Source organism: Emiliania huxleyi (genome assembly GCF_000372725.1).
Source record: "Emiliania huxleyi CCMP1516 unplaced genomic scaffold EMIHUscaffold_64, whole genome shotgun sequence".
NCBI classification, from domain to species: Eukaryota; Haptophyta; order Isochrysidales; family Noelaerhabdaceae; genus Emiliania; species Emiliania huxleyi.
The window spans coordinates 576464-589954 of NW_005197198.1; the positions used below are offsets into that span (position 1 = coordinate 576464).

At 67.7% G+C, this 13491-nt stretch overlaps 3 protein-coding genes across 3 annotated transcripts; 2 read left to right on the forward strand and 1 right to left on the reverse strand.

The window, feature by feature from the left end:
• The first annotated feature begins 68 nt into the window (after positions 1-68).
• Positions 69-3403, forward strand: EMIHUDRAFT_437766 (hypothetical protein). The gene is made up of 3 exons (XM_005763328.1): positions 69-1782; positions 1855-2689; positions 2762-3403. Exons 1-3 carry the CDS (start codon positions 266-268, stop codon positions 3344-3346), a joined length of 2937 nt encoding a protein of 978 aa, XP_005763385.1. The 5' UTR covers positions 69-265; the 3' UTR covers positions 3347-3403.
• Positions 3404-6915: 3512 nt separating this feature from the next.
• On the reverse strand, positions 6916-7954 carry EMIHUDRAFT_437767 (hypothetical protein). The gene is made up of 2 exons (XM_005763329.1): positions 7339-7954; positions 6916-7247 (listed from the first exon to the last, which is right to left on the reverse strand). The coding sequence occupies exons 1-2, from the start codon at positions 7864-7866 to the stop codon at positions 6981-6983; spliced, it is 795 nt and encodes a 264-aa protein (XP_005763386.1). The 5' UTR covers positions 7867-7954; the 3' UTR covers positions 6916-6980.
• Positions 7955-9813: 1859 nt separating this feature from the next.
• EMIHUDRAFT_215289 (hypothetical protein) lies at positions 9814-12326 on the forward strand (the record flags this gene model as incomplete). The annotated part of the gene is made up of 9 exons (XM_005763330.1): positions 9814-9981; positions 10057-10128; positions 10203-10430; positions 10521-10607; positions 10674-11090; positions 11192-11549; positions 11686-11938; positions 12036-12171; positions 12255-12326. The coding sequence occupies 9 exons, from the start codon at positions 9814-9816 to the stop codon at positions 12324-12326; spliced, it is 1791 nt and encodes a 596-aa protein (XP_005763387.1).
• Positions 12327-13491: the final 1165 nt, after the last annotated feature.

Here is a 13491-nt window from a genome sequence, read left to right on the forward strand (position 1 = left end):
GCCGCCGCCCACGCCGGGCGGTGCGCCGGTGCGCAAGGTGTCGGAGCGCGAGCAGTCCTTCCTCCAGATCGAGCTCGACCTCAAGGGGCACCGATCGATCGAGGAGTCGTTCCGCGCGCTCGTGGACGGAGAGCGGCTCGAGGGCGACAACGCATACGAGCTCGACTCGGGCGGCAAGGTCGCCGCGGTCAAGCGGCTCTGCCTGGGCGAGCTGCCCCCGACGCTCGTGATCCAGCTCAAGCGCTTCGAGTTCGACTACGAGAAGATGGTCAACGTCAAGCTCAACTCGGAGTGCTCCTTCCCGATGCGGCTCGACTGCTCGCCCTTCACGCGGCGCGGTCTCGAGTGCGCGGCGCGCGGCGAGCCGCTGCCTCCCTCGCCCCCCTACGAGCTCGCCGGCGTGGTTGTGCACGCGGGCAGCTCGGGCGGCGGCCACTACTTCTCGTACGCCTGCCCGCGCGACGGGCCGACTGCGGGAAAGTGGTTCGCCTTCAACGACACAAAGGTGACCCGCTTCGACGAGGCGCGCCTGCCACAGCAGTGCTACGGCGGCGGCGCGGCCGCGGCGGCGAGGACCGCCGCGGAGCGAGCGTCCGCCTCCCAGAGCGGCTTCCTCCTGCTGTACCGCCGCGTGGAGTCGTCCCGCCACCGCCGCATTGGCTCCGCCCCGCCAGTCGGGATCGGAGCCGCCGGGTGGAGGGGCGCACCCGCTGCGGCGACGCGCCCGCCCGCCGCAGCGCCGGCCGACGGTCCGACCTCTCAGACGGGCGAGGCTGGACGCGAGGCGGCACGCGGCGCGTCGTCGATGCTGCTGCGTGCCGGCTCGGAGGGAGTGGTGCTTCGGCCTGCTGGCTCGGAGGCAGTCGTGCCTCGGTCTCCGCCGACACCGTCCAAGTTCTCCATGCTGCAGCGCGCGTTCCTCGACTCGGGTGCAGACGGCGGCAGCGGCAGCGCCAAGGGCAGGGAGGGCGAGGAGGGCGCGGGCGGGGTAGCCGCTGGCAGCGCGCAGGCTCGAGCGCAGGCAGGGGGGGGCCCTCCCGCAGGAGAAGGGCGGGCGCCTCTTGCCACGACGCGAGTGCGCGCCGCGAACGAGGCGCTGCTCCGGCGGGAGCACCTGCTCGACCGTGGCTATGCGGCCTTTGTGCGCGCCCTCCTCACCCTCCCCCCGCCCACCTCCGCGGCGCCGCTGCCGCCACCTCCGCCCCTTGCGCCGCTCTCCGCGCCTACGCAGCCGGCGGCGGCTGAGTCGGAGTCTGCCTCTGCGCTTCGCACGCGGCTCCTTGAGTTTGGAGCGCGGTACGCCTTTTCGCACCTCCTCCGCCTCAACGACGCGCGACTGGAGCCGGTGCTGGCCGGCCTCGACGGCTGGCTCGCGACGCTGGCTCGCGCGTGCGGGGCGCAGCCCGCCGCTGCCGCCGCCGTCCTGCACTACGTCGTCGCGCCGCAAGCGGCAGTCGGCGGGAGCGGCGCCGCGGGGCGAGGGGTCGCGGCTCCGCCCTCGAGCCCTCTGCTCGACGCCGTCCTCTGCAGCGGTAGCGCCGCCGGCAGGAGCGCCGTCGCCGACCTCGTCGTCTCGCTCGCCCGAGTAGCGCACGGGGCAGAGGCGGTCGAGCCGCGGCACGGGGCGGAGGGCGAGCCGCGACGGGGAGGCCACATGGCCGCTTTCTTCGACGCGCTCCTCCGCCACGGGGTGGGCCGTGCCGTGCACAGCTGGCGCGACGCCGCCCCCTTTTGGGAGCTGCTCCGCGGGCTACTTTCCTCCGGCGGGCCGCCGCTCACTCGGCTCGCGGAGGAGCGGCGGGGCCAGGAAGCTTCTCGGAACCTGCTCGAAACCTGCTCGGAGCCTCCCTGTAGGATGGCGGCGGAGAAGCGAGGGATCCCGCTGCTCTGCGCCTTCCTCGTCGGCGCGGGGCCGATCCGCGAGGGCGGCGTCCTCCCCAAGGCCGGCGCGGCGCCGGAGAGCGTGCCGGCGGCAGCCGACGCTGCAGACGGGAAGGCGATTGGTGCGTGTGGGCCCAAGGGGGGCATCGGCGACGCAGCTGAAAACGCCAGCGCGGACGCAGAGGCGTTCGGCCTGCCCGAGGCGCTTCGCTCTCTGACACTGCCCCTTCCGGAGCGTGGGTCGCCGCCCCCACCTGCCACCGCGGCGGCACCGCCTGCTGCCCCGGCGGCGGCTCCGTCCGCAGCTCCGTCTGCTACTGCTGCCGCCGCGGCACCCAGCTCCGCGGCGGCAGCAGACGGAGCCGCGGTCCCGGCAGCAGCGACGGTGCGCCGCAGCGCCACCGCGCTCGCGCCTCGCCTCGACTCGTGCCGCGCCCCTAAGGACGGCTCCGCCTCGCTGCTCGAGTGCCTGGCGCTGCTCGTCGAGGCGCACCACCCGCCTCCTCCCCCTCCCGCCGCTCCCGCGTCGCGCCACGCGCCCGCCGCTGCCAGCGCCGCGGCGGCGCCGGCGGCGGCACCGCCAGCCGCCCCCACCGACGTCAGTGGCACCGCAGCGCCGCTGCCTGCTGACGCCGCGGCTTGCCTGACTTGCGCCCCCTTCCTTCGTGCCGCTGCCTCTGCGTGCGCGGGCACGCCCGCCGCGCCCGAGCCGCTCGGCGCCCCGCTCGACGCCCTCGCCCGCGCGGTCCGCCCTCTCTGCGACGAGCGGACCGTCGGCGAGGCCGCGGTCGACACGTCCCTGCGCGTGGCGCGCGAGCGGGTGCCGATCCGGCCAAACCAACACTCGGCGTGTGTTAAGGAGGGTGCTTGGTTGTGATAGGTGCGCGAGCTGGTCCGCGGGCTGCGGCACGAGCCGGAGCGGCTCGCGACCGTGTACGCGCAGCTGCTGCAGCGGCTGCTCGATGTGGAGGATGGGCTGCTCACGCGGCGATGCGAGGCGGCGCTGCAGCGGCCGCACGGCCTCATCGGCTACGTCGTCGACTTCATCGCATCGCCCAGCGCCCTCTCCTCGGCCGGTAGCGCGGAGCCGCCCGCCGCGGGCGCGGGCGCGGGCGCACCAAAGCAGGCGGGCTTCTCCGCCGCCGCCCGCTGCTATCTCGTCATCCGGCTGCTGCTTGAGGTGCTCGGCTCCTCCGCCACCGCCGCCGCTTGGCTCGACGCGGCGCTCTCGGTCGCGGAGGTCGAGGCGATGGCAAAGTGGCTCAAGGCGGCCTCCAACTCGTCGATGCTCGGCCGCTCGGTCGGCCGCGCGCGCCTCCTCTCCTTCTCGCGCCGCCGGCCGTACGAGCGCTCCACCTCTCAGCAGGGGACGCTCGACGACCTGAAGGGGTTCCGGAACCTGAAGCGGAAGACGCTGACAGCAAAGGGCAAGGCGGCGGGCGGCGGGAAGGAAGTGGCGGGGTGAGTCCTGCTCCTGGATTTTGCATTTCAATCTAGTCGGTCTAAAAGTTCCCTCTCGAAGAACGAGCTCAGCAACAGCCAACACCCCACCGCGGGGGGTGCGGTCCTCGCACAGACTGAACACAGATATAAAACTTCAAACCCTTGCCACACTGTGTAGCCAAGCCGTACCCCGCGGGTCGGGCCAGCAGCTATTCATGTATAGGCAGGATTCGACTTTCGAGGCTACGCCACCACGCACGAGGAATGCGCTGCCTCGTCGTGCGGGACGACCACCTGCCACTCATCAGCGGGCGGCGACACCTCGACCGCGGGCGGCGGGCCGCGGCGCGAGGCGGAGGACGACTTTTGCGCGAGCCGCTCGGCCGCAACCATGTAGGCGGCGAGGGCGCGGAGGTGCAGAACGTGGCCGCGAGCCTCGCGCGCCGCGTCCATCTTCTTACGTTTCGCCGCAACGGCGGTGGCGCGATCCGTGGAGCCCGCCTTGGTCGCCCTTGCCACGAGAGCCGCGGCGCGGCGGCCAGAGGCGGCCTGCGCGCAGAGCGCCTTGCGGCCGAGGGAGGCGCTCTTGCGCGCGCGGGAGGCGTGCCGCCGGACGGCAGCCTTGCCCACACGCGCGTTCATCGCCTTGGCCTTTGCGGCGCGGGCGATGATTGCGGAGCGGGCGATAGCGGCGCCGCGCCGCGCCGCCGCCTCGGTGGCCGTCTTGAGCGCCGCCGCCTTGACCTTGCTGGCGGCGAGCGCCGCGTCGACCGCGGCGAGGTCCTTGCGGGCAAAGGCAGCGCGCGCGTTCGCCGTGATGGACTTGCGCGTGGCGAGGTCGGTGGCCGGCGCCAAGGGCGACCGGCGCGTCTTGATCTGGAGCCGATCGATAACCGCTGCCGGCAGCTGCCCCGCCGCCGACCCGTCGCCAGAGGCCACCTCAAACGCCACGGGAGGCTTCGTCTGGCGTGACTGGCGGGAGAGCTGGACGCGGACATCGGCGTCGTTGAGCTTGGCAAAGTGCGAGCGGCGGGCGGCGACGAGCTGCGCCGCGGCGGCGGCCTCCTTGAGCTCGATGGCGGCCTGCACTCGCGACAGCTCGGAACGAGCCTTCTCGATGCGCTGGCCGAGCGTCGACTCGCGGCGCTCGGCCGCGGCCTCAAGGGCGCGCTTGATGCGGAGGGCCTGCTCGAGCTTGGTCGTCTCGACCGCCGCCTTGACGAGCTCTGCGCGCGAGCCCGAGTTCGGCTTGTAGCTCATCGACGCGGTGCGTCGCTCGGCGGCGGCGCCAAACTTGGTCTCGAGCATCATGGCGGAGGCCTGCGCGGCCTCGCGCTGCTGCTCCTTGTGGGCCGCCACGACGGCCAGAGCGCGCTTGAACCAATGCGCATTCTTGGCCTGCGTCGCCGCCATGAGCTTGGATTTGCGCTCCGCCGACTCCTCAACGCGAGCCGAGAGGGAGGCAAGCTTCTCAGCCCGCTCTGCCTCGGCGGCGGTCCGCGCCTTGCGTGCCTCCTCCGCCCTCTGCGTGCGGAGCAGGGCCTTGGACGCGGCCTCGGTGGCCTTGGCCTCGCCGTGGCACTTGTCACGGGACGCGGCGCGGTCGAGGCGGGCCTGCGGGTGGCGGGGCCAGAGCCAGATCAGTGGGGAGCAAGCGGAGGGCGAGAGTGCCGGTGCTCAGCTGGGGAGGGCGCTCAAGCGAGCTCGCCTGCAGCCGCTGCCGCTCCGACTCCTCATGCCGAAGGCGGCGCGCCTTGGCCTCGCGCGCTCGCTCACCCTCGCGCGCGGCGCGCGCCTGGACGGCCTCGATGTGGGCTTTGTAGAGAAGGCCAGACATCTTCTCTGCGCGCGCCAGCTCCTCTGGGGACTTGGCGGTGCGTGGCGTGGAGAGGCTGGCACGCTTGGCTGACACGACTTCGTCCGGCGTGGGGTGCGAGGGCAGGAAGTCGTCAACGGGGATGTCGATGCGGAGGGATACGGGCTGGCGGTGGAAGAGCATGGCGGGCGGAGAGCGACTGGTCAAAGGTCAATGCCTGCGGGGCGGTTAGGACGGTTGCGCTTGAAATAGGCCAAGTTTTGATTGCTGTTTTCGACCGCGCCTGGTTTGATTAGTAATCAAGCAGGAAGAAAAAAATGCGGTGTGTGGATGAACGGACTCACGCCTCGGGCCTCTCTGCGGCCCTCTCCGACTCGGTCTGCTCCCCCGGTCCCACTCCCCCAGTCCGCCCACACCCAGACCGGGCTGAGGGAGGGTGTAGACGATGTAGAGTGTAGAGCGCTGTAGAGTTGTAGAGATGTAGAGCGCTCTGGAGTGCTGTAGAGCTGTAGAGCTCTACATCCGCCGCGGGACGAAGCGCCTGCGTTGTAGAGCGATGTAGAGCGCGATTTTGTTGTAGAGTTTGTTGTAGAGGCTCTACAGCCAAACCGCCGGGAAGGCAGTGACTCAAAGAGGTCGAGTCGCACTAATGGGGTGTCTCTGAGCTTACTGGAGCTCTGATGGACGGCCCTGACTATCCCTGACAAACAGAGAGTCACTCTGACAGCACACAACACCCTATAACTGCGTCATGACCAGCCTGCCATGCGTCGCCGGTGCCGCATTCGTCGCTGTGCTCCTTTAGCAGGCGGTGTGCGAGGACGGTCGCATTTGCGCGAGGCGAGGCGAGCATTGATGCGCGTTGCATGCGCCATGCCTCGCGCCAGCGCGTGCGGGAGCTCCGTGGCTGAGCGGTTGAGTCCAGGCGAGTTGCGCTGGCCACTATCGCTACACCTAGCCGAGCTGACGCGCCGAGGCGCCGCGGCCAGTCGCAGCCGTGAGGCATGCCACAGCAGCAAAGGCACCTCCCACCCATTGGGCGGGCAGACAGAAGGCCAGGGCAGCACTGGCAAGTGCAACGCGCCTCATGTCGGAGAGCGACCGTGCCTCGTTCGCCGCTTATGATGTTGCGGATGTAGAGTTTGTTGTAGAGATTTCACGTTCTAGAGCGCCTCTACATCGCTCTACAACGCAGGCGCTTCGTCCCGCGGCGGATGTAGAGCTCTACAGCTCTACAGCGCTCTACAGCTCTACAGCTCTACAGCGCTCTACACTCTACATCCTCTACACCCTCCCTCAGAGACCGGGCCGCCCCGTGGCCCCGTGGCCGGTGCCTCGCGTGGGTTTATGTGCTGTGTATCGCGCGCCTTGCGGGGGGGGCGCGGAAAAGAGGAACCTCTTAGCGCCATCGCCATGGCGCTGCTTTTTGTGTGCCCTCTGTCAGTATGTCACTGACAGAGTGACAGTAGACAGAGTGACACCTGACACTGTGTGTGGTTTGGATTTTTTGGTGGATGGTCCATTCAGCATTCTGGTGCGGTTCCGGGGTATCCGGGCCTATGGCGTGTTACTGTGTTAGCTGTTATGCCAACTCAAGGCACACCGGGCTCACGCGCGGGGGTGCGGTAGCTGGTAGATCATGGTTCATGCGCGCCGAGCCCGAGGATAGAATGACTCAATGGTCCACAAACGTCGACACACGAGCGCAAAACATTTAAAGACAGGTTCTCTTCACACAACAGCACAACCACGGGCCCGAAATCGCACGACAGCACTCTTCACAGCCGAAAAAGGCATGCCCTGCCAAGCTCCCTGCGCGGGGTAACAGCTGTCGCGCGGCCTACCAAGGCGGGGTTGTCATTTGCTCTAGCAGGCCCGACAGAACGGCAACGGATTCCCCCATGTCGTGTTGCATGACCGCGACGTTGAGCACCGGGTTCCCATTGCGACTGCGCGAGTTCGGGTCTGCTCGGTGCTCCAGCAGGTATTGCACCGTCCGCGCGTGGCCCTGTTGTGCCGCGACCCACAACGGGCTGGACTCCGAGTTGATCCCGCCGCCCGTTTCGATGTTGGCGCCGGCGCGGTGAAGCAGCGCGACCACCTCGACCTAGGGTTAGGGTTAGGGGTAGGGGTAGGGTTAGGGGTTAGGGGTTAGGGGTAGGGGCAGGGTTAGGGTTAGGGTTAGGGTTAGGGTCGACCTGGTCAAACTTGGCTGCGCACCAGAGGGCGGTCCCCTCCCGCCGCCCGCCAGAGTACTCGAGGCGTGCTCCTCGCTCGAGGGCGAGGAGGACGCCATGGATGCAGCCGAGAGCGGCCGCCTGCCACAGCACGGCATCCCAGCCGTCCTCGCAGGCAGCCGCGGCGAGGGTCAGTCGCTCGAACGATCTGCACAGGCTGCGCGCGTCAAGCCGAGTGGCCTCCGGAGTGGCCGCCGCGCACCACCGCCGCACGAGCGCTTCCTCCACTTCCTTGGCGCGAGAGACCGCGCGCCAGGAGGTGGATGCACCCGCAAGCGCATCCAGCGAGCCGACATCAAGCAAGCAGGCGATTTGTAGTGCCAGCTCGTTTGGCATGTCCACGTCGCAAATCGTGGAGACCCCGAGCGCATTGAAAGGCGGCGCAAAGCAGGGCGGCGCCAAGAGTGGACGCAGCGCACGTGCCAGCTCAGGGTCGCACACCTGATTTTGGCACCCGCCTTCGCGCAGGTGAGGCTCGCCGCTCGCCATGAAGGATGCGCCCGGCGTAAAATGGACGCGCCCCTTGCACGCGCTCGGCGTTTTCCACCCTAAAGGATGCGCCCCCTGGCCGCCCTCGCTCGGGCCAGGAAAAAGAAATTTAAAGAAGACAACGCCAGGAAAAAGAAACTGGCGCGACTGTCTCACAGCAGACAGGCTCGACACACGTGCGAACTGGCGCGTGCAAAAAGAAGAAATACAAATGCCTCCTTCTTTTTTCTTTCTCTCTTCCCACACCATAATCCAGAAAATGAACTCGGTGCCACTGCTTTCAATTCCTCTCCCCTCCGGCCCCTATCTCACCTTTCCCCGGCGCTGCCGCCGCCCCTCCTCCGCCCCCCGGGAGGAAAGCACGGAGCGCCTCGGGCGAGGCTGCGTTGGCGAGGCACGCAGACACGAGCAGTGCACCGCCCGCCGCGTCCCAGCCGCTGACGCTCTCTCCGAGAAGGAGCGACGCGAAGAGCGCGGCCCAGAGCGGCTCCGTCGCCAGCAGGACGGACGCCTACGGCCCACCAGCTGGTCAACGATAAGCGATCACAGTTGCGGGGCGGCTCCAGGCGAGACGGCCGCCTCGGCGGAGGCGACGCGGCCGAGTGCGACCGTCTCTCCGATGCGGTTTCCGGCAGTGGTGACCAGGCCCGTCCACGCCACCGCCAGCGCCACGGGCCGGAACTGCTCAGAGGCGAGGAGGCCGGGCAGCGCGTAGCTGGCGCGCTTCGTTTCGTCGAAGAGCCACGCGCCTTCGCCGCCGCCAAAGCCAAGCCCGCCGCCGCCAATCAGGCCGCTCCCGTCAGCTACGGCCCACAGCCCTGCAAAGGCTGCCGAGACGGCGCACTGTGCGGCGGTGATCGGCAGCGCCATGCCCGGCTCGCGCGCCATCAGCCGCTCAGTGAGGAAGAAGGAGGTGCCGAACCCGACCGCCTGGAGGACCGACCATAGGTCGCCCCACCCCGCCGCCCCCAGGCCATCGGCCAGCTCGAGCACGCCCACACCGGCGAGGGCAAGCCCCGCGGACAGCCACACCTGCTCGCGGCAGTGCTGCGCGTGAAGAGGCGCCGCTCACCGCCCCTCCTCCGCCCCACCTATGAGGGCGAGGAGAATGAGAGGAGGAGCCGCGCCTGAGGAGCCTCGCGCAGGCCGAGCCGTCGCCCGTCCACCGCGGCGGCGAGGGCAGGGCAGACGACGACGGTGAGGGCGCCGAGAAAGGCGACGGTGGCCGCGGGTGTGTCGACGAGCGCGGCTGATTGAGTCACGTACCCCAGCGCGGTGAAGCAGCCGCAGCGCATTGCCTGCAGCCGCAGCTCTGGCGCGAGCCGCGGCAGAAAGGGCGAGAGGGCCGCCGCTGCGAGCAGCAGCCGAGCGGACGTGGCGGCCGAGGGCGGCAGAGCCTCGTTCATGATGCGGCCGAGCGGGAAGTTGGTCCCGTACAGCACCGACGAGAAGAGTAGCAGCCCCCGAGGCCAGAGGTACGGGAGCGACAGCCCCGGTGCCGGCGCGCCGGTGTTGGGCTCGCACGAGAGGGTGCCGTCGTCGCCGACGACGCACGTCTCGGGCGCGACGGCCTCGTCGGCGAGCACGCACACGCCCCGTGCACAGACGACGCCAGCCTCGGCGTCGGGCGCTGGAGGATCCTCCAGCTCCACTTGCATGACCGCCAGACGCGACCGGTGCAGCAGCGCCAGCTGTGGGTGCAGCGGAGGCTCGCAAAGGTGGCAAGTGAGCCGGCAATTCAACGGTGCGAGCCCTGCGGTGCCGCCGCTTCGCGTAATGCCGATGGGCATAAGCCACATGGGTGGTCAGTCGCGTTTAATGCCGGGCCTCAGATACCCGCGTCGTGGGTCAAAACAAAAGAATTCGTTGCGCGCGAAACGCGGCGGCGGGTTCTCTCGCACTTTTCCTGCCAGACCGGCGGGCGGTCTCCGCAATCTTCATACATCCATGCGCCCAATTTACCTGCTCCTCTTGGCCGCACTCGAGGCGGCCAGCTTCGCCGCCGGCCCGAATCGAGAGCAGTGTCTGACTACGGATGCCGGCGTGGTTGGGCCCGTGGTTGCTGAGGAGTGCGAGAATCTCAACCCCGTGGCCTGCGCCGCGCAGGAGCGGAATGTCTCGGACTGCGCCGGGCTTGCGAGCCTGAGAGGCTTCTGCAACGAGCCTCGCGTGGCTCATCACTGTTGTCAGGAGTGCGAAGAGGTGGACGGCGAGCGCAGCGGGCGCATGGCAGAAGGTGTCGACAAGACGAGGGAGTGGAAGGTGCGCGCCGGCCGGCTGCGTCCTCCCTCCTCCCTCCATCCCAGCCCGCGCGCCCTCTTCCCCATCACGCGCAGATTGGCGGCGAGTTTGAGTGGATGGTGATGCTAAAGTCTGGAGGCACGTGTTCCGGGATGCTTGTGGACGAGGAGTGGGTGCTTACGGCCGCGCACTGCGTAGCCAACGACGAGGGTGCCCCCCACGGGACCACAGTGCACCTCGCGCACGACGAGACCGGGCCAACGCCAGGGTGGTCGCCTGACTTGGCCGGCACCCCTCTTGACGTGCCGACCAGCAGCGTCCACGTGCACCCCCGATACGGCGAACGGGGTGCACCTGGGACGTGTGAAGCGAGGTGGGGCTGCACAACATGGGCTGATCTCGCCTTGCTGAAGCTGCCCCAGAAAGCGCGCAAGTTGAGGCCGATCGCGCTCAGCAATAACCCGACGACGTCTGGCATCAGCGTGGCTGGATTTGGAGCGGTAATGCCCGCCCCCTGTTTCGACCGCCCACGCCCCCACCCGCTCACACCTTGACGCGCGCCACAGGACGAGTACCATCAGAATGCCGGGTGGAATCTGCGCACCAATCAAGCGCGTTCAGTCAACACGGTTGGCCCAATCGTATTCCACTCAGCGGGTTACATGGAGACCCATATGTCGTCGGGTTCCCATCTGCAAGCCGATCCCCAAACTGACGGTTCCATGTGCGGCGGCGACTCTGGCGGCGCCTACTTCATCACAAACGATTGTGGGTGGCCCGAGCTGGTCGGCGTGCACACAGCGAGTGATTCCGAAGACTGCAAAACAGGCAAAACCAACTGGGCAGATAACCTCCGTCACAGCGACTTCAAGAGCTGGATCTGCTCCACCACATCCAATAAGCTGGCCTACTGCACGGACTCGGGCGCTTGCACGCCAAGGCCGGACAAGTTGGAGGGCTTTGCACATGGCACTTGTTGCACGGTGCCCACCCTCCGCACCGTTCCTCACATCCATCCTTTTGCACTCTCCACCCTTGTCCCTCCGCTATCCCGACCTTACACCCACCTAAATGCACACATCAGATGGTCGTGGCCGGCATTAACAGCAAGATGACCTCGTGCGCGTACTGCGAGAGCTCCGACATCTCCGTGTCGCTTATCGGTGGCATAAAGGCAGGCGACCACACAGGCAATGGCTGTTACTGTGAGACTATGTATGTCTGTGGCGCTGGGCATAGCGGCTGCTCCTCCTCGTGCCTTCCTGGCGACGCACTGGTCACCGCAATCATTGGCGAGGCTGTTCCTGGAGCTGTGCTTCCCATCTCGGACGTGCCCCATGGAGCAAAGGTCCTCACAACCGGCGGCTTCTCGCCGATCTACCTGTACGGCCACTCTGACAGCGAGGCCGTGTCGCCAATGCATCGCATCGAGACCGACTCGGGTAGTGCCCCCCCCCCCCCCCCTTTCCATCTACCAATTCCTTCTCCCATAACTTCCCGAGACGCCTGCTCCCAAGACGCCTGCTCCCGAGACGCCTGCTCCCCCAAACTCGCACTATCGTCGTTCCCGCGGTGCAGGCCACGCAGTTGAGCTTTCAGCCCAGCACTTCATCGAGGCGGACGACGAGCACATCTTAGCCAAAGACGTCCAAGCCGGCATGCGCATGTCGTTGTCTGACTCCGCAGGGGCTCTCACTCACGTGACAGTCAGCCGTGTCATGTCCGTGATGAAGCAGGGCCTCTACTCCCCCTTTACGATGCACGGTGATATTGTCGTCGCAAGCAGGGCCAACTCGAGCGCCGGCATCGTCGTCTCGGATCAATCCGAATGGTGCGCCCAGATTGAGATTTTGGAGAATCTCAGACAGAGGTGATGCGCGAGCACAACTTGGATATGGTGATTTCACTTGTCCCCACCCCTCCCCTAGGTTCGCCGAGGGGCACATGCCGACGAGGTTTATCCCAGCACTCTACCACGCTTTGCTCGCTCCGGTCAGGGCGCTCTTTGTACTCAGCCCGGCGTGGGTCGGCCGCTTCCATGCGGTCACCACAGGCATTCACAACGTTTTCACAGAGAGCTCGTTCGTCCACTGCACCAACATTTGTTCGCCTACTTGGCAGGCGCCACTGGCACAATCCGTGGCAAGGCACTGAACGAGGCAGGCGCGTGGCAAGTTGTAAAGGACGCCATCGCCAGCGGCCCCTGGTGGGCTGACTGAGAAGATAATTCACCCCCCATCAATACAAAACGGAGCTTGCGTGCCGAGGCGAGACGACGGCGGCCTCGCCGCACTGGATGAGAAGCGGATGTGTTTAGCGCAACGACGTGTTCGAGGTGACGAGGGAGGAAGTTTGGGGGCGCGACCGTGGAGATCTCCAGTACCCGACGGCGCTAAATACCGCTGCTGCACGTAAAGCCGACACCGCTGCCACGTCGTCGGCTTCACCTCGTCCATTGCCTCACCGTCTAACGTGTGAAACGACAGCTCGGCGCACTTGCAGAACGCGCTACGGCTCTCTAGACGACGACGAGCGAGAGAACTGAGAAGTGAGAAGCAACGTACCGTGGGGGTCCGTGTGTGCAACTCCAAGCCGCACAAGCGGCCCCGCGAGCCCGAGTGCCGAGACCCGCGAGACGGCCCGCGCTGCCGCGCACACCCGCCACGACATGTGTGCACACAGACTGTGCACTATCCTTCTTCAGATACATGAGATAATTACGAAAACACGACCCAGGTGAAGAGACCAAGAGTGGACTCACGACGCGGGCTGCAGCCTGCCCCGGAGCGACTGCTGCAGACTCACGCTCACCACGGCGATCGGAGTGAGGCTCTCTACGACGGCGACGTCGGATGCGTCGCGCGGCGGCGGCGCCGTCCCTGGCGTCTTGCACCTTGGCGCGGGGCACTCGAAGCCGAGCGAGGCTCCTTCGAGGAGGCAGGGGACCGGCTCGCAGAGGGCTTGCGCCTCGCTGCTCGGGCTGGAGGCCCACGCGGTGAGAAGAAAGCCGGCGGTGCCTGCATCTTCGTCGGGAGGCACAAAGATGGCGCGCGCCTGCACCGACCGCGACGTCGGCACGGCAGAGGTCTGCGACGACGCCGTGAAGAGCGTCTCGCGCAGCTCGAAGCGGAGCTCCTCGTCCGAGACAGCCTCGGCCCAGACGAGCTGCGAGCGCGGCTGCGCAATTTCGCCGCGCGGGTCGCCGTCTCGCCGCCGCACGAGGAGCGACGCGACGTACGACGGCTTGCCGAGCTCACGCAGCCGCGAGAGCGAACCCGACTCGTACGCCGTCGGGTCGCCAGACTCGAGTACGAGCCGGTCGGCCCTCGTCCGGGTGACCGCCGCGGTCTTGCCGGCCGGGTAGTCGGCAGCAACGAAGACCAA

Bases quoted from the DNA above. Each gene is read 5' to 3' on its own strand.
- EMIHUDRAFT_437766 (XM_005763328.1), top strand. From the start codon at position 266: ATGGTCAACGTCAAGCTCAACTCGGAGTGCTCCTTCCCGATGCGGCTC. The intron at 1,783-1,854 runs GCTCGCGGAGGA...GCCTCCCTGTAG, and splicing joins GGCGGGCCGCCGCTCACTCG to GATGGCGGCGGAGAAGCGAG. The intron at 2,690-2,761 runs GCGCGCGAGCGG...TGGTTGTGATAG, and splicing joins TCGACACGTCCCTGCGCGTG to GTGCGCGAGCTGGTCCGCGG.
- EMIHUDRAFT_437767 (XM_005763329.1), bottom strand. From the start codon at position 7,866: ATGGCGAGCGGCGAGCCTCACCTGCGCGAAGGCGGGTGCCAAAATCAG. The intron at 7,248-7,338 runs GTCGACCCTAAC...CCCTAACCCTAG, and splicing joins GCGCAGCCAAGTTTGACCAG to GTCGAGGTGGTCGCGCTGCT.